We start from the raw sequence: 18,176 nt of genomic DNA on the forward strand, positions 1-18,176 counted from the left end.
AAACCAGCCAGACCCCACCCATGCTCTGTGTGTGATGAGGTAGAGCCATACCCTCCCCATTGACCCTGCCCTGAGTGTGACAGTGGCGGCGCCCAACCCCCTGATCGGCCCTGCTCTGTGTGTGACAGGGGGTGATCAGGGAGTTTGAGCGCTGTCCCCTGTCATGCTGATCCCGGTGCCGGGAGACCTTGCGGCTCCGCTGATCCCGGTGCTAGGAGGCATATTACCCTCCTACTATATAGAATAGAGGCCTGGTGCATGGGTGGGGGCTGGCTGGTTTGATTAGAAAAATAGTGAGACTATGATGCAATTTCATTTGTCAAATCATGGCTGAATTACACCCACAGGTTTGCTAGGTATACAAAAACATCCCTAAGAATCAATTGGCTATAGGATATTTGCAATAATGAGTATTAAACATTTTCTTACTATTTGCAAATTATGATCTACATATCCTGTATGTGAGTAAAATTTATAATATGCATATGTATGTATATTCAGTGTCCCCTCAAAATATATACACCATTTAACAGCTGATAACTCAATTTTGAAACAGAAATTTATTTTAATAAATACTGCCTTTATAATTATTCAAAGTGTGTGTATACATTTTTTTGGAGGGGACACTATATATATATATATACATATATATATATAGAGAGAGAGAGAGAGAGAGAGAGAGATATCTATATCTATCTATCTATCTATCTATATATCTATATCTATATCTATATATCTGTGCATGCATTTTAAAAAATGCTGGTTGTTAACCACTTACAGGTTGCCACTAGTTCTAGGAATCCAATTATACAAGCACTCCAGGTGACTTTTTTTAAATTTTTTTTTTGGGGGGTGTGTTTTTTTCTTTGGAGACAGAGGAAGGGAGATGGGAAGAGAGAAAAATGGATTGACTGCCTCCTGCATGCCCCCTACTGAGGCTCAAGCCTGCCACCCTGGAATCTAACTGATGGCTTCTCAACCAACTGAGCACACTGGCCCGGGCTCCAGGTGATGTTTGATCAGTTAAGCCTGAGCAATGCTGAGTAAGGCCATCTGTCCCAAGCCCCTAGCTCTGTGCCAGAATCATTTGGGACATTAAAATATAATAAATATTTCTGAGCCCTGAAACAGACATACAAAATGGGGACCCAGAGCAAGGCTCAGGAGATGTATGTATGTGTGATGTTGGGGTGTGCAAAAGTTTGGGAAACACTCAATTTGGAATTATATTTTAACCTGATGCAGAAAGTGAAGCTTTTGGAACTTGAAAAGTGATAGATCTGTTGGGAAGATATTTCCAAAGTATAGCCATTACATTGAACCAATGGAAAGTGTTAAAAAAGGAGTCATCATATTTACCCAGATCTCTACAAGCAAAAGAACTAGGAGCCAATTCTGCAAATATGCATTTTTAACATGCATTCTCGGAGTATTTTTATGTACATAACAGTTTAAGAATCACAGACTTGTAGAGTTCTTAATCATCTTTTTGGGAAACTAGCACCTTAATTGAGTAATACTTGCCTTTCAATGCCTACAAAAATAAAAAAAGAATTGTATTATTTTCTCTCTCATTCCTTACACACTTGCAAGGAAAAGCTTCATTTATTTAATTACATACTTACTAATTTAGTGATCTCAGCTACTAATAAAACCATAGCAAGGTAAGTTTCCACGGGAATTTTGAACTTTGCAAATTAGGAACTACACAAACAAGAAATACATTTAGACCTTCAGACTTCACACACAGCTCTAGCCACTGCTCCCTTCTAAAATTATTAGCAATTGCAAATGATAGAAGCTAATGATATTATCAGAAGGAGGGAGCAGGATACGCTTTTGACAGAAAGCTAATTAGCCAGTAGCTCCTCTGCTGACACTTTCATACCGTCTAAGTTTGTGACTAAACTGACTTTACAAAGTTTTCTATTATTTGCAAAATGCTTTTCACTTGTTTAGGGTAGAAATTTACTCTAAAAAGTGCTGTTCTTGTAAATGCACTTGGCTAGATAGGATATTGTGAGATGATAATGGAAATATTGGTGGAGAACATAGCAATATCGAAAAATGTGGACAGGGCCTAATCTAAAACAGGAAGGACATTTTGAAAAGTTTCATTTAGGTTGACTTGCGTCTTATTTTAAGTCATTCTTATAATATGTTTTAGATTATACTACTAAAATAGTATTATACTAAAATAGTAGTATACAGTTTTATACTTGGCATCTAACTTATAGCTAAGAATTTAGTACACAAAAATAGTTATTGAATATTTGAATATTTAGAATTCATGTTTTCATACATTTCCAGAATCCTTTATTCTTTTACAGAAGGATTTTTTTTATTAAGTTCAGAGAGAGGAAGAGAGAGAGAGAAACATTGATTGGCCATCGCCTACACACATCCCAGTCGGGGATGGGGCCCACAACCTGGATATGTGACCTAACCAGGAATCAAACCCACCATCTCTTGGTATCTGGGACGATGCTCCAACCAACTGAGCCACACCAGCCAGGGCATGAGAACATTCTTTTTCTCCCAGGATTTCTCTTTTCAGAAAGTTAGCTATCAGAGGAAGTTTGGGAGCAGTTTAGAATTACTAATTTGTTACATAATAACAATGCCTAACCACCAATAATAATTTTACCAGCTACATATATTGTGCTAGGAGCTAAACCTCCAGTATGTCATTTTATTACATTTTCTACTGTTCTAGATGACGTGTATTACACTAGCAGAAAACTGGGCTCCGAAGAAATGGGAGTATCAGTGTATTGTAACTGTTATTTTACATAAGCATATAGGTTTATATCTTCTTTTTGAACCTGAAGACTTGAAATTGTTCATATCTGCTTATTTACACAGGTAAAAAATAATATTCCCCGTTCCTAGCTGGTTTTTCTCAGTGGTTAGAGCGTCATCCCATGGACTGGAGGTTTGCGAGTTTGAGTCCCATCATGGGCCCATACCTCAGTTGCAGCCCAGACCTAGAAACTTTTGGAAAACACTGAATTTGGAATTATATTCTAACCTGAGGCATAAAGTGAAGCTGGTCAGGGCACGGGCTTGTGCAATAGGCAGCCAATCTATGTCTCTCTCTCACATGGATGGTTTTCTCTCTCTTCTTCCCTCCCTGCCATTCTCTCTGAAAGCAATGAAAAGAAATATCCCCAGGTGAGGATTAACAAAAACAATAATAGTAATAATATTCTCTTATATTTTTATTCTCTCTAAATAGTTACATGTGTACAACCTTTCCTAAGATTTGTTTGGCCTAGAATTTTCCTATGATATTTATAATAATATGGAGATCTTAAATTTTGTATCTAGGAATAAGTAATGCAATGTAGGACCTTTGGATAGAACTACAGTAGAACTACATAGAACCTGCATCTCAGATTCTAATGGTCATTTTTATTCGAATTGTTGAAGATATAGATTATTTTATGAATAAGATATTGTGTAAAATACTAAGAAGAATAAGAGAATGTTTAACCTAGAATGCAGCATAAGGAGGTGGAGAACCTGGAAAATTAATCTTCTCAAAAGTATACTGCAAGATTAATAAATCATTTACATCTTCCTACGAAGAATTTCAAAACCGCCACCAGGGGGCAGCAGAAGAGCGGGTTTCTCCCGCTTGCTGCCAGACCCTGGAGACACAGCGGAGCCTGCAGTCCCTCGCTGCTTTAATCTTCCCCTCCATCGCCTTTCCTCTGCCCCCCCTTTAATTAAGTCAGAAGGGCCCTGTACTTATTTGCCCATGAACTGACACAGCAAACCAGCAGCGGGCATTGTCGTGTGAATGGATTTGCGACCAGGCAAGGGGCTTCAGGCCGGATTACCCGCCCCGCCGCCGGATGAATGTGCTGAGCACAAAGTCTGCTCAAAGCCGAGCAAACGGACTATTTGTGAAAATGCCATCCTGGCTCAAGTCTGATTAAGACCTGGGGTCCCCAGGCCGTTTGATCTTCGCTCATCAAAGGGAGTCCTAAACAAGCTTCGTTTTACACGACTGTATGCCGGCCAAGGGTTGTGACACCACAGTGCAGCCACCGTGAGCTGCTCCCGGGAGCACGTGAACAATGAGCCCTGGGGGCTGGGTTGGGTGCAGAGCACCAGGGCCTGCAGCTGGGACGTCCTCCATCCAGCACAGAGGCTGCGCATGACTCCCAGGGCCTGACTTGGGGGTATTCTGGGTCTGCCCCGCAGGCAGCTCCCCCACTTGCCTCCCTCCACCTTCTCTATTCCCGAACTCATCTGAAAACTGGTTTTTTGTGTGTGACTTGGGGTGATGAAGAATCCTTACACTAATTATACATCCCTTCCCTTTCCCGCTGAAAGCTAATAGTTCTGTTTCTAGCTGCCTCCTTGGTCCACTCCCTGGCAACTCTTAAGTCAGGGCCTTGGGACACTACAGTGTATTCAAAGTCCTGTTTCCTTTTTTAAAAAAATTTTTTTCCAACACAAGGTCCCATTACCATATTGGAGATTTAGAAATAGCTGGAAAATTCAGCTCTAAAACATTATAATCAACTTTGTGAAAGAAAATTTATCCCACTCTCTTGCTTTCTTTTTAACTGCTGGGGGAGAGTGGTGTGTGTGTGTGACAAACACCAAACTTGAGAGTTAAATGGCCTGATCAAGGTCCCATATTTGCCAACCACCTAGCAGCTGTCACCCTAGAAGACCCCAGTACCCAGAGTTCCAGCCCCCAACTCCTGACACCATGGCACAATACCATTCTTGGCCATGACCCTTGGACCGCTCCTGCATCATAAAGGAACTCGGTGACATGGAGGAAAATGATTTTTCTCCAGACTTGGAGACTGTTTCAAGAGGATCTTGCATCCTGCTTTCCGTTGTTACTGGCCCATCTTCAGAGCTGGAAATGTCAAGTGTTTTGGGGAATGTTAAGGTGGGTATCTGCACTCCCTGTAACTACACACCATGGATCCTGAATGTCACCACATCAGGAAAAGTTCCCTCTGGGTTTTAGTCAAAGGTTTCTAGGTCTGGGATCTAGTCTCAGATTAGTGTTTAATATCCCACTCCTTTAAAGCATTCCTTCTGAGCTGGGTTGAAAGCGACCATGGGGTCTGGTTTATCTGGGCTGGCCATCTCCACTGGCCAAATAAACATAATCATTGTCAAATCTCGCCTTCTCTGTGTGCTGAGGAGTGCAGAAAAGCCCAATCCAGCCTCTTGGGAGTCGTAGCAGGGGCCTGGTCCAAAAACTCTTTTAACATCATGAAGCGCATGAAGACTAAAATCTTTTAAAGGCCAATGAGAAAGTCATAATATTTTTTTTACTAACCTCATAAAGAAGGAATCCCTACTATAAATTCAAGATTGGTACCAACAAAAATGTTGGCAACACTCACCATAAGGAATGACATTCATGCAATGTTTTCCCAGTGAAGTAAAATTAAATGGCAACAGATCTGCTTCCTTTGATTTAATAAACAGATAAAATGAACGGAGGAGGAAAGGGGGGGAGAGGGAGGGAAGAAAGGAGGGAAGAAAGAAGGAAGGATGGGAATGAATTAAAAATGCAGGAGTCACACAAGAATCCCAAATAACAAAAATGGAAAAATAGTTTGCAAATGCCACAGTATTTTGGGAAATGTATTTGTCTGCCTGTCTTCCTCATGAATGAAGGGGTTGATGAGTATTCTGTGCCTGGCATACGGTGATTAAAATGTGAGGAAGGCACATATTATCATGCCATTCTTGAGTTATGAGGTTCGATTCCACTTTGGTAAACATATTTTACCTACTTAAAAATGTAATGCAAAATATTAAACTTATTGCATTAATTGTGGTCATACTTAAACCAGATCAAAAAGGAGCCAGGGTTCCTTACAGAATGACATAAACTGGGTTTAATCAATTAAATTCAGCACAGTCATCAGCACCCTCTTGCCCTTGTTGGTCACAAGTCCTGGACCTTTTCCTATCTTCCCGATGACCTAAGGCAGTGGTTCTCAACCTTCCTAATGCCGTGACCCTTGAATACAGTTCCTCATGTTGTGGTGACCCCCAACGATAAAATTATTTTTGTTGCTACTTCATAACTGTAATTTTGCTACTGTTATGAATCGTAATGTAAATATCTGATATGCAGGATGTATTTAGGCGACCCCTGTGAAAAGGTCGTTTGACCCCCAAAGGTGTCGCGACCCACAGGTTGCGATCCGCTGATCTAATGGATATGCCAAAATAGAATCTGTTTAGAAAAAAATTTAACTTCCATTCTCATGTAAGTATATTTGTTTCCCCAACTAGTCATAGATTGAAAGCTTTCCAAGGTCAAGGAGCCTGCTTTTAATATGTAAATATGTTGTGGGTATACTCCCAAAGGTACTAGGGTAGAATTTTGCATATAATGGGCACTCATTGAATTGTAATTGGCTGCTGATGGAACAATGAACTTCACTTTACCTCTGTACCCACCCTGCTCTTTGGTTGCCAGTGAGCAAACTCAATCATGTAAAGGATTTTCAGATGGAGGCGCCATTGAAAAAGTAAATGTTCCCATGTGGGATAAAGAGTTGGCTTGCTACATACACGCCTGGCTCCTTCCTACATCATTTCTCTCCTGTACAATGTGTGAGCTTACCTTCCCTGCCCCCCCCTCAATTATTTGAGGATAATATAGTCCTCATCTTTATCACACATGTCAAGTGCCATGCTAAGCACATAGTAGGAACTCAGATATTGATGAATTCATTGTTAGCTTTCAAATTGTGACAACTTCAGGAGCAACATGGAAAGTGAAGAAGAAGGTACGACTGAGTCCACTCTTAAAACCCTACTCTTGGTTTAGCTCTCCTAAGTTATACAACAGATTCTGTCAATGCTTCAGGATAATTAAGCCCTAACAGACATATAGGTTCAGGAATCAAGATTGAATTTATACGACATGCCTTTTTTGTTAAGGTTTTCCGTAGGTTGATTAAATTATTCCACTTTTTTTATGCCCCTGGACAATGGTTTTGTTTGTGAATCCAAGCTCCGAATGGACTAAATTTGTTATGTATTGACATGTACTATATCTTGCAAAAAAAGAGGAAAAGTGATTGGTCTTCAGTGTGGCACAGCATATTTTTAGAAATATTTATTTAAGATAATGGGACTAGAAAGAAATATTGTCACACTTCCCACGGTCAGGGAATTCTTTCTCCACATTTCAACATCTTAAGAATTTAACACAAACTGTATGTATATATATTTTACCACATCAAAGGTGCTCAACACCTTGATGACTGGTGTTGTTATTAATATGCTGCAAGTGAAAATATGGCATCTAAAATTTCTTATGTCTTTACCCTATACTACCTCCCCATCTATATAAACTTTAAGTCAATTGACAGTAGGGCCATATCTGCCCAAAGGAGACCTGGTTCATTGCCGATTCTCAATAAAAGGCATATTGACTTGTTTCTTAGGCTCATTTTTTAAAAGCTTATATAAACAACCTCCCCCACTCTGTATCAAATTTTCAATTTGTTCCAAAAGTTTCTATAGTGGTAGCCAAAAACTAGATCATTGTACAGGTTGATAGTAAAACCTAAAGAAATATGTGCAACTTAATCCATGTGAACATTTCAAGTGGAGTTATCAATAATAAGCCAGAGGAAATTCCACAGGATGGAACTTGGGATGGGAGGGTATCAATGTAATTAGGGGTGTTACTAAAGAGTTGTTTAGAAGATGTTCTTAATATGACCTCTGAAACCCAATAAATTAGAAGACAGACCATTACAAACTTCTCTTTAAAAAAAAAAAAAAAGATGTACTCCTGCCTTTCTTAACTCTAGGATTATTCTACTTGAAGATTATCACTGGCTATACTTGGTCATAGTTCCAGTCATAGACATAATAAGTCAGTGTGTAATTATAAAGACCCTTGAGTTCAGTGAGCACAAAATAAATATACACAACAGTGATTATTCAATCATCTTTTTTCTTTCCTGAACTCGCATAGCAGTTGTCCATTTTCTGACACATCAACCTGTTTTAAAAAAGAATTGTGTACTTGTCCTAGTTGATCTTTACTGTAATTAGAATAGTCTCCTCAACATTTGTATTCACTCTGTCCCTCCCCTCAAAGGGCAATAACCCAAGAGTTGCCCAATACCAGGGATAAAGCCTAGTCCTACCTTTCAGATTGTTGCCTGCCTTCCTTTTTTTCCATTTTAAACAAGTTTATTTAAACAGCAAGATGCTCAACTTGAAGGAAAAAACTACCTAGGACTCATTTCTTTTAGAGTAACTTATCCTCCTTAAAGACAGATTGCACTACATGTAACAGCTACGTGCAAAAAAAGTTATAAAATTGTTCTTGGTTTTACAAGGATAGATGAAAAAGATTAAAATTCTCCAATCGGACAAGGTGTGCAAGGATTTTTATATTGTGTTGTCAAACAGTGAGAGCAAGTAACTTACTGGAAAATAAAGATAAGAGCTGAATGAGCATACAACTAATGAAGAAATTTATTTTGTTTAAAAAAAGAAATTATTTCCTATTTATAAGCTGGACAGCGTTCTTACACACCCTACTTTATTATTTTTATATACTGGTTTAAATCACATGAAATTCACTTTCGGCTTCCCTTTTCCTGAAGCCAGTCCTTTAGCTCCCTGGAGGGGGTAATTCCTCGTCCAGGAAAGCTCTGAATTAGGATCAAACAGGCGTTCTCGAGCTTTGCGATATGAAATCCTAATGAGAAAGTCAGGTGCTAAGCCTTAGGGTTTCTTATCTCCCGGCACTAACCCGCCACTGAGAAGGGAGAGCCCGTGAGTGAGGACTGGCCGGCCGCTGGACCCTGTCCGCCTTTGCTCCGGCCACTTTGATCTCGCCCGTCTGCCTAATCAAGTTCATCTACTGCCCGGACTGCTCGGATTCAAAGAACTACATTAAACAGTTGATTATCAGATGGTCATTTCCCTCTCCCCTCCACCCATGATCTAATTTCCAAATGCTAGTCTCTCGCCTCCCTCTCTAAACTTCCCATCAAAAGAGAATTAGTTCTTCTTCCTTTTAACCCTCATTTGATGTGCAAATTTCCTTCTATTTGCACATTTTTTTTCCTCCCTCGGGAGAAAGGAAGGGGGAAGGGGGGAATTCAATGAACTGAAAGCCAAGGACCTCACCCCAAATCGGCAAACCGTGACTCTAAAGGGTTAATGAGCAACTCGCCTTGGCCACCTGGCCCTTCTGGCTGCGAGGCTTTGATAGAGACTTTGAGTGACGGATCGGGTTGTATTTAATACTGAGTATCATCTATGCGCACAGTAAGCCAGTCCTGGCGTAAGGGGGAGAGAGCAAAGTGCTTTTGCAGAGAGCATCCCACTTCCATTCTGACCAGCATTTCGGATGCCCATGTCCCAACTGGAAGTCTAAGGCAAGGCCAGGGCCCCCGCGCCCCTAAGCTCCTCCTCCCCCGCAGTTATTAAAGCCGCGCGCTCCAATGGTCCCCGAGTACAGCCACCCCCAAGGTGAACTGGTCCAGGGGAACGCCTGTGCCCGGGAGGGGCGGGGTGAAGAGTGTCAAAGGCCCCCCTGCATGTACACAAACACACCCCTCGCAGCCCCTCCCAGGGCTTTGAAATCCCATCCCAGCTTTGTTGTCTCCCCCGGAGGGGCCGGAATGCGCGGCGCCCGCGGTATAAAGGCGGCCGGTGGCGGTGGCGGCGCAGAGCTCCGTGCGCCCCGCAGCCGGGACTGTGGGACCGCAGGAGGCTCCGGGACCCGGACTTGCAGCCACACCAGCAGCGCGGCTTCCTGGGGACCCGGCTTGCCAAGTGACATCCCTCCCTTCTCTGTCTTCCCTTCCCTCGAGTTCTGCGATGAAGGCCCTGGGCACCGTGGGGGCCGCGCAGGTCTGGGTCGCCCTGGTAGCAGCGGCTCTCTGCGGCCACCACCCTCTGCTCGGAGTGGGCGCCACCTTGAACTCGGTCCTCAATTCCAACGCCATCAAGAACCTGCCCCCACCGCTGGGCGGCGCTTCTGGGCACCCGGGCTCAGCGGTCAGCGTGGCTCCGGGGATTCTGTACGACGGAGCGAACAAGTACCAGACCATCGACAACTACCAGGTGAGGAGGGCTTGGGGATCTGGGAGCGCCGCGACCCTGGGGAGGTGGCGTCTGGGAAGAAGGGTGCAGAACCGGGCCGAGTGAGGGCGGTTCGGGGAACATTTGGAAACTGCGTTCGGGACAGTGGGCGGCGGTGACTTTTGGAGAGGGGGGCGGAGAAGGGCTGTGATGCGCGTACAGGTTCAGGCGTGCGGGCACCTGGATGCCCGGTGCCTCATCCTCTCCCGGCCCCCTGCCCGCAGCCCTACCCGTGCGCGGAGGACGAGGAGTGCGGCCCGGATGAGTACTGCGCGAGCCCCGCCCGTGGAGGGGGCTCGGGGGCGCAGATCTGCCTGGCCTGCAGGAAGCGCCGCAAACGCTGCATGCGCCACGCCATGTGCTGCCCCGGCAATTACTGCAAAAACGGTGAGTTCCCCAGCTCCCTCTGCTCTCCTCGGACCGTCCCGCCTCTGCTCACCTGCGGTTGGGAGGACACATTCTCTGCTCGGGGCAGGCTGCCCTGCCGCGGACGAGTGGCTATTCAGATCGCAAGGTTCCCCTGAACCCGCTGCCTGGCCAGGGTTAGTCTCAGAGGACAGAACGTTCCAGGGGTCTTGGAGCTCTTTATTTTCCTCCGGGCCCCCCTCAATGAGTTAACACGACTGCTTATCTGGGAATGGACCCCCTCCCTAAACACTGGTCTGGGACAGCCTTGCTATCCAGCGAGAAAGAAGCCAATGGGGCGGGCTGTTGGATGATCCGAGGATACCCAGGGAAGCACCGCTGCTGTTTACCTGGCCTGTTCCTTTCTCTTACAGTGCCTCTCGGGGCTCTACCAGTCTGGCTTCTCCTTCCTGATCCCTGTTGAGACTGTTGTCAGCCACAAGACTCCGATTTATCTGTGCTGGCCATTCTTAAGGGAGCTCTTGCTATCCTCCACCCTGGCTTCTCCTCCCTACCCGCTGCCTCCACTTCCTGCTACCTTAAAATAAGTACTCCTCCCCGCAACCACAGATCCACTGAAATTCAATGTCTCAAAGAGGTAGTAGACTCAGACAGCCAGAGGAGACTCCAGAAATAAACTTCAGGGTGGCGATCGTCCCGAGGACCCAGTAATACTCCAGGATGAACGAACTAGATCTCTGTAATATAGAAATTACACAGTAAAGGAACTGGTGGGTGACATTGCATTCTTCCACGGAGCTGGTGCTGCGTTTGCTTAACTTAGTCTGGCAGTACTCACAGGGCAGGGAGGTTATTTTTAAAAGCATTTTTTTTTAAGTGACTGATTTTCTTTTTCTTGCCCCATGGGTGATATTAAAATGGGCAGAAATCTCACTGTCACTACACAGTGGGTAGGAAAGTCTCTCAAATGGCTATCCCGGGGACATTGCCTATGACTGCAACAGTGTACGCATTGATGCTTCTGTCCGTCTGGGGAGTTTTGCACTAACACTAGGGAAAAAGTTTGGCTTGTGTTTAAAATCATGCCACTTCAGTGAGGTCCCCCGAGTTGGTGCAGGCATGCCAGACTGCCCCGGTCACAGCTGTAAGTGGTCACACATTACAGCGCGGGAGTTAACCACTATCCCCTGCTTCCTCAGGAATATGCATGCCGTCGGATCACAATCATTTCCAACGAGGGGAAATCGAGGAAACCGTTATTGAAAGCTTTGGTAATGATCACAGCACCCTGGATGGGTACTCCAGAAGAACTACACTGTCCTCAAAAATGTATCATACTAAAGGTAGGTTCCGGGACCTTCAGACTCATCCCCGGTTGTCAGCACATCAGAAGTGTCTTTTGCATCATCTTGATGCAAGAATGCAGCGTGAGCAGCGAGCATGTATTTTCCTGATTGTCTCTTCTCTCCTAGGACTAGAAGGGTCTGTCTGTCTCCGATCATCCGACTGTGCTACAGGGTTGTGTTGTGCTAGGCACTTCTGGTCCAAGATCTGTAAACCTGTCCTCCAAGAAGGCCAAGTGTGCACCAAGCACAGGCGAAAGGGCTCCCACGGGCTGGAGATATTCCAGCGCTGTTACTGCGGAGAAGGTCTCTCCTGCCGGATACAGAAAGATCACCATCAAGCCAACAATTCTTCGAGGCTTCACACCTGTCAGAGGCACTAAGCCAGCTGCCCAAACACAGCGGACTCCTTTATATGATATGTGCGATGAGAGCCTTTTGTGACTTTTGCCAGCTCAGTCCTTAAGGATGTACAAAGTCTGTGGTTACAGTTAAGCATTCCAGTAATACCTTCTGAAAAGCGGAGTGTTAAGAGCTTTGTTTCTTTATGGAACTCTCCTGTCATTGGTTGCAGTAAATTACTGTGTTGTAAATTCTCAGTGTGGCACTTACCCTGTAAATGCAACAAAACTTTTTAATTATTTTTTTCTAAAGGTGCTGCATTGTCTATTGATCGTCTTGTCATGTAAATTTTTGTACACATTGATTGTTATCTCGACTCTGATTAATATTCTATATTAGATTGTAATAAATAAGTTTAGCCTCTACTTCCTAAATGCATAACCCTTTTAATTCTAGAGTCTAGAATGCCAGGAACTTTTTGAATGACAAATGATAGGTATCTAAAATTTATCATGAAAACACTAGCTTATTTTCTGAAATGTACTATCTCAGTGCTTAGATTACATATATATCTTTCTAGGCTGCGGTAGTCCTTGAAATAAAATTTTACATTTAATACCATGAAATGTTACAAGTATAGATACATTTTGGCATTGTGACCTTAGAAGTGTGTGTGTGTTCTGCAGGGACAGAAATGTGACATATTTAAAGATAATCAGAGAAAGATATTGTCTAAATGTAAGGCAATATTGATCAATTCTTGAGTAATTTTCAAGAAAAATATATTCTTCATTGACAAACTCAAATGACCATGGTGTCCAAAACTTGCATTACTACTTTCAAAAACGGTTTCCAATAAATTTATAATATCTACCCAAATGGTTAATAACTATTGGGCAACAAAGGAAGTTTGCAACAAAAGTCATACCAGAGCAAAGAAGCTGATGACAGGAAGAGAGTGTGTGTGTGTATGTGTAGAAATACAGTCAACAAGCACATGCAGATTTGGTACCAAGTAAGTTAATTTGAAGTATCCTAAATACTACTTCATGCCAGGAAGACTTGCTCTAATTACTTTTGATTTTTAAAAAGTTATTAAGTAAAAACCACAAGTCCTCCTTCATTATCTCCTTCTCATCTCTTGCTAGGTGAGTTGAAGATTTCAAATTTTGCCTAACCTGAACTATGTTGATTACAATAAGGCTAGGGGCACATTGTTTAAAGGAAAGCCCACAGAAATGAAATCAAACTGGCTTTGCATTTTTACCTGCCAACTTTGATATTGTCAAACCTAATACCTGGGAAGGGAAAAGCAATCGTCTCAATTTCCACTTATTCTGTAATCTACTAAAGTCTCTACATCAAATCCACAAAATGCTGGGTTGAAGGCACTCCGAAGGACAGTGACTGATCAACAAGGTTCCTTAAATAAGGCAGATGTCCTTGCCTGTTTGTTGTTTTTGCGTGCCCGGAAGTGGTTCAATTTCAAGGGGCTCAGCCAAAGGGCCACAAGGGTTGGTTGGCTCCTCACGGAGAAGGGCACTGGCAGGATGTCTGTTGTTACATTCCTTTTGTCTGGAAGTTTCAGCTTCCTCACCCTGGAGAAACTTTCTTTTTCTGCATGTGCTTGTTTTCTGAAGTGCCAGGAAGGCCCGTTCTAAGGCCCGCGATCTCCAATAAAACACAATAGAGGAGAGGAAACAGGAAACCCTTTCTTCCAAAAGAAGAAAGAAGGGCCTCTGTTTAAGAGGGGAAAGGAGGAGCTTTCAAAGGGCTTGGTTATGGAATCCCTTCCTTTCTACAGGAACTGACTGTGGCCAGAGAGCTCCCCCGCTCTACACATCTCGGTACATCAATCATAGTTCTAGCCCTTTTGGCTTCCCATCCAGTGATGGGGGTGTCAGAGCGACAAACCAATCAAGGAAGGACACCTCTTCTTCCTATCCAACTGAGATATTAGGAAGAGACAAAGAAATTCTGCACATTTATAAAGGTGAAACAGGCGATCAAGAAAACTAGATATTTTATTAGCTAGTTATAGAGGCTGAAAGACAGAAGTCAGATGCAATACAAATTCAAAAGAGGATCATTTAAGGAAGCTCCAACACTTTAGATAGTGGCTGTTTAAAATGTGTATATGATTTTACTTTTAAACAATTTATTTGAATGGAAAATATATGCATTTGGGAATGCATTCAGAGGTATTTGATCAAATGGAAGCAAATTCTCTACACGCTGCCCTGTGTCTTGCTATTTTTTTTTTTACCTCTGTGTGTCTTGCATGTCACATTCTATGTAATATGTAGACAGGTGCCTCATTCTTTTTAATGGTTGCCTTAGAGTACAGTATGTTGGAATGGCTATACCATAATTTATTTAAAGGGATAATTGAGAGACATTTAAATTGTTTCCAGTGGTTTTGCTATAACAAATATTGTGCCATGACTACAGAACTTTTATGTTGTTGTTATTCTTGTGCCAGAATACTTATAGGATAAGATAGTGACTGATTTCTGAAGCAAAATTCAAAATAAAAAAGCATGCCTTTTAGCATAAGGACTGACATGGGTAAAATGTCAGGAGCCTGCTTATCACTGTTCTAGTGATGATTCAACTCTTGCTAATTGTATCAAAGGGGGAAGAGGGAAATACAGGCATATCCCAACAAGTTCACAGTAATCTCTGGCATTCAGTTAAATGTAGACTTTCTCTAATTCCTTTGATTTTTTTAAAAAAATTATTAAATAAAATCACAAACAAGTCATCCCCCCATCCCTTTTTCTTGTTTTGCTAAAATACTTACATATTTCAAATTTTGTTTAACCTGAAATCTATTGTTAAGAATGAAGATGGAGGTATATTGTTTAAAAAACACCACCATAGATTTGCAGACTAAGTTTGATTGTTCATATTTCAGTATATTAAAACAGTTTATGAATTTTTCCCATGGTAAATCAAATTGTACCAATTCAAATATAGAATTAGTAACAATTTTGCATATGTATATGGCTTGTCAGGGTGGGATAAATTTTGCCCCCAATTATGCTGTTATAAATGTTATCAGTTTTAGTATTTCTAACTGCATCATCAAATTAACATGCATTGCCACTTATGGAAATTTCAGGTGAAATTATTCAATTTTCCTTCTTTTTTGAAACCGTATAAAATTAACTAATTTTGTCATGCTACCAACTTTCTTTTATAGTCTTAAAGAAAAATAAGGAGTGCTACCATTAGCCTTATAACATGTGTTCCAATAAATTTTGGATTATAATTTTCATACCTTCTAAAATACTATTCTGAGTACAATACCAAAGTATGATAACTATCTCCCCACAAAAAAGGCAGAAAAACAAATAATCTATATGATTTAGGAATATGATGTTTGTACAAATGTGGGTCTGTGCTAATGGCAACTGTTTAAAAATAGTCAATTCTATCAATAATCTGAGATTACAACCTGGGTAATGCTGAGCACCTTAATTCCATAAACATTGACTGAGCCTGTCAGCTCAGTAGGCTCTATGCAGGCATTCAGTAGAATGATGCACACATTTAAAATTATGTCCGCTCCTTTAATATCAAAAAGTTCACCATTTAGTAAGACAATTAACAGCCATGAGAGCTGGGGGTGGGCTAACCTAGTGGTTAGAGACACAGTCTCTGGAATCAGACAGACTTGGGGTAGAATGAACGGCTCCCTCAGTTTCTAACTGCATGATGTTGGGCAAATATAACCTCCCTGATACTATGAAGAGAATATTAACTTTAGAGTGTAGGTGAGAGAATAATGCATGCACTATCATGCTACTTAGCATGATGTCTAGCTCCTAATAAGCACTCAATTTAGGTCTTTACTATTTTATAATAAGATATTATAATAAGATATTTTATAATAAGATATTTATAAAACATTTTATAATAAGATATTATATCACACATTAAAAACCATTAACTCAGCCTGTAGGTACTCTCAAAAAGCTTCAGGGAAGCTGCAGAATTTAAACCATTTTCTTCCCACGGCCCTTTAATTCAAGTAAGATAAACAGTTTAAACTAGAGAGAGCAAAAGGATACATGGATTATAGTGCTACCACTTATGAAATCAGTATGGAAACCATTCTGCAGACTATTTCATTAACTTGCTAATGACTTCCGTTCTACAGTAATCTGCACATGTATATGGCTTGTCAGGATGGCATAAATGTCACCCCAATATAAATGGCCTTCAGACTCAGCTCTGCTGAGCAAACTGCTTAGCCTCTCGGAGACGCTATTTCAAATCTCCGGGCAAAGGTTCGGATTGGCTCAGTTTTGACCTGGGGTTCACCTCTAGTCAAATTGGCTAGATTGGCCACCTGGACATGAAAATATAAACATGGCCGACTACATCCAGGACACCTTCAACAGGAACTTTGGTAGGTGTACAGGAAGGGTTGTGTAGAGACAGTCGCCACATATTATGTCTACCCCATATTAGTTATGAAGGATGAGGAGTTGGCAGGTAGAAAAGAAATGAAAAGGTATTAAGGTATAAGAAAGGGTATCAGAGAAAATTACAAAGCTATAAAGTAATAATACATTCTATATTTAAAAAGGGGGGGGTAAACCACTGTGGCTAAAGTATGGGGTACCTGGGAGGAGAACTTTTCTAATTTTTTTGTAATTTAATTTGTTATCAAGGAAACCAAAAAAGATAAAAACTTCATTTTCAGCAAAATGATGTGGTGATGGAGTTGATGTGATTGAGACATTTTGTCTCAATATGTTACTAGACTCTCTTCATAAACATTATGATTTTTTTTTTTTGCCAAAAGTGTTACGGAAGAATATTCTTTTCTTTCCAGCAAGAGTTGTCATAACAGGTGGAGTTGGAGTTAAACAAATTACCTTTGAGAAAATTTTGTTGTTGACTGATATAGATAATACACAGTTCTCTCAAATCATGGTGAATGTTTTTGTGCCCCAAAGTTGTAAATTCAAATATGACATAGTTTCTCAGTATTAGTAAATATAAAACCATATTGAAGGCCAGTGATAACTGACCTCCTGTGGTTGTAAACTATTAAATAAATCCTATTTAAAAAGTATAATTAGCAGAAGACATGAAGCATGTCTGAGCTTGATAACCCCAGATTACATTTCACAACCTTTCACACTAACTTTATCCTGATGAGCCAAAATTTCTTTGAGAAAGACTCCTTCTTATTGAAACATTTCACCTATCTGCGATACTCTGAAGTTCAAATTAAAAGCAGATAACACTTAGTCTTGGCACAGGTGCAGAAGCTGAGCTCTCTGATACTCTACCAGTAAGAAGTGCAATTGGCATTACCTTTCTGAAGGGCCATTTTCAGATATTTTTCAAATGTGAAAACTCTTTGATGCAGCAATTCAACTTACAGGATTTTAAGAACAGAATCATGAAATGTATTCAAAAATCTGCTTACCGGGACATTTTAGCAGCACAACTTAACAATAAATTAACTGTCTGATTAGAAAGAACTGTTTAGATAATGTATGACATACATTGAAAATATTCTGCAGTCACAAGTTTAACTGGAAAATGTTCATCAGTCCCTTTCTCATCTCTTTGCTTACTCTTTCCATAAGGCTCTCAATATTTTATTATTTTTAAATTCTGATCGCCTACATTTTTGCAGCTGTAGCTTCCCAGACCTGTACTTTTATTTATTTATTTATTTTACATATAATTTTATTGATTTCAGAGAGGAAGGGAGAGGGAGAGAGAGATAGAAACATCAATGATGAAAGAGAATCATTGATCAGCTGCCTCCTGCACACCCCCTGCTGGGGATCGAGCCTGAAACCCAAGCATGTGCCCTTGACTGGAATTGAACATGGGAACCTTCCAGTCCCCAGTCCAATGCTCTATCCACTGAGCCAAACCAGCTAGGGCTCAGACCTGTACTTTTAGAACTTACAGTTAAAACTGTTAGTTATTCACGTTACCAATTTCTCTTTCCTCCTGAGCACATTCCCCAGA

The 18,176-nt window shown here is 41.5% G+C and overlaps 1 protein-coding gene across 1 annotated transcript; it reads left to right on the plus strand.

Moving 5' to 3' along the window:
- Positions 1–9,677: 9,677 nt before the first annotated feature.
- DKK1 (dickkopf WNT signaling pathway inhibitor 1) lies at positions 9,678–12,595 on the plus strand. The gene is made up of 4 exons (XM_006757948.2): positions 9,678–10,101; positions 10,344–10,506; positions 11,685–11,828; positions 11,958–12,595. Exons 1-4 carry the CDS (start codon positions 9,856–9,858, stop codon positions 12,209–12,211), a joined length of 807 nt encoding a protein of 268 aa, XP_006758011.1. The 5' UTR covers positions 9,678–9,855; the 3' UTR covers positions 12,212–12,595.
- Positions 12,596–18,176: the final 5,581 nt, after the last annotated feature.

Source organism: Myotis davidii, unplaced genomic scaffold, assembly GCF_000327345.1.
Source record: "Myotis davidii unplaced genomic scaffold, ASM32734v1 scaffold695, whole genome shotgun sequence".
Taxonomy (NCBI): Eukaryota; Metazoa; Chordata; class Mammalia; order Chiroptera; family Vespertilionidae; genus Myotis; species Myotis davidii.

Excerpts from the sequence above, each read along its gene's own strand:
- DKK1 (XM_006757948.2), top strand. The coding sequence starts at position 9,856 with ATGAAGGCCCTGGGCACCGTGGGGGCCGCGCAGGTCTGGGTCGCCCTG. Across the intron at positions 10,102-10,343 it reads AGACCATCGACAACTACCAG|CCCTACCCGTGCGCGGAGGA; the intron begins GTGAGGAGGGCT and ends CCCTGCCCGCAG. Across the intron at positions 10,507-11,684 it reads CGGCAATTACTGCAAAAACG|GAATATGCATGCCGTCGGAT; the intron begins GTGAGTTCCCCA and ends CTGCTTCCTCAG.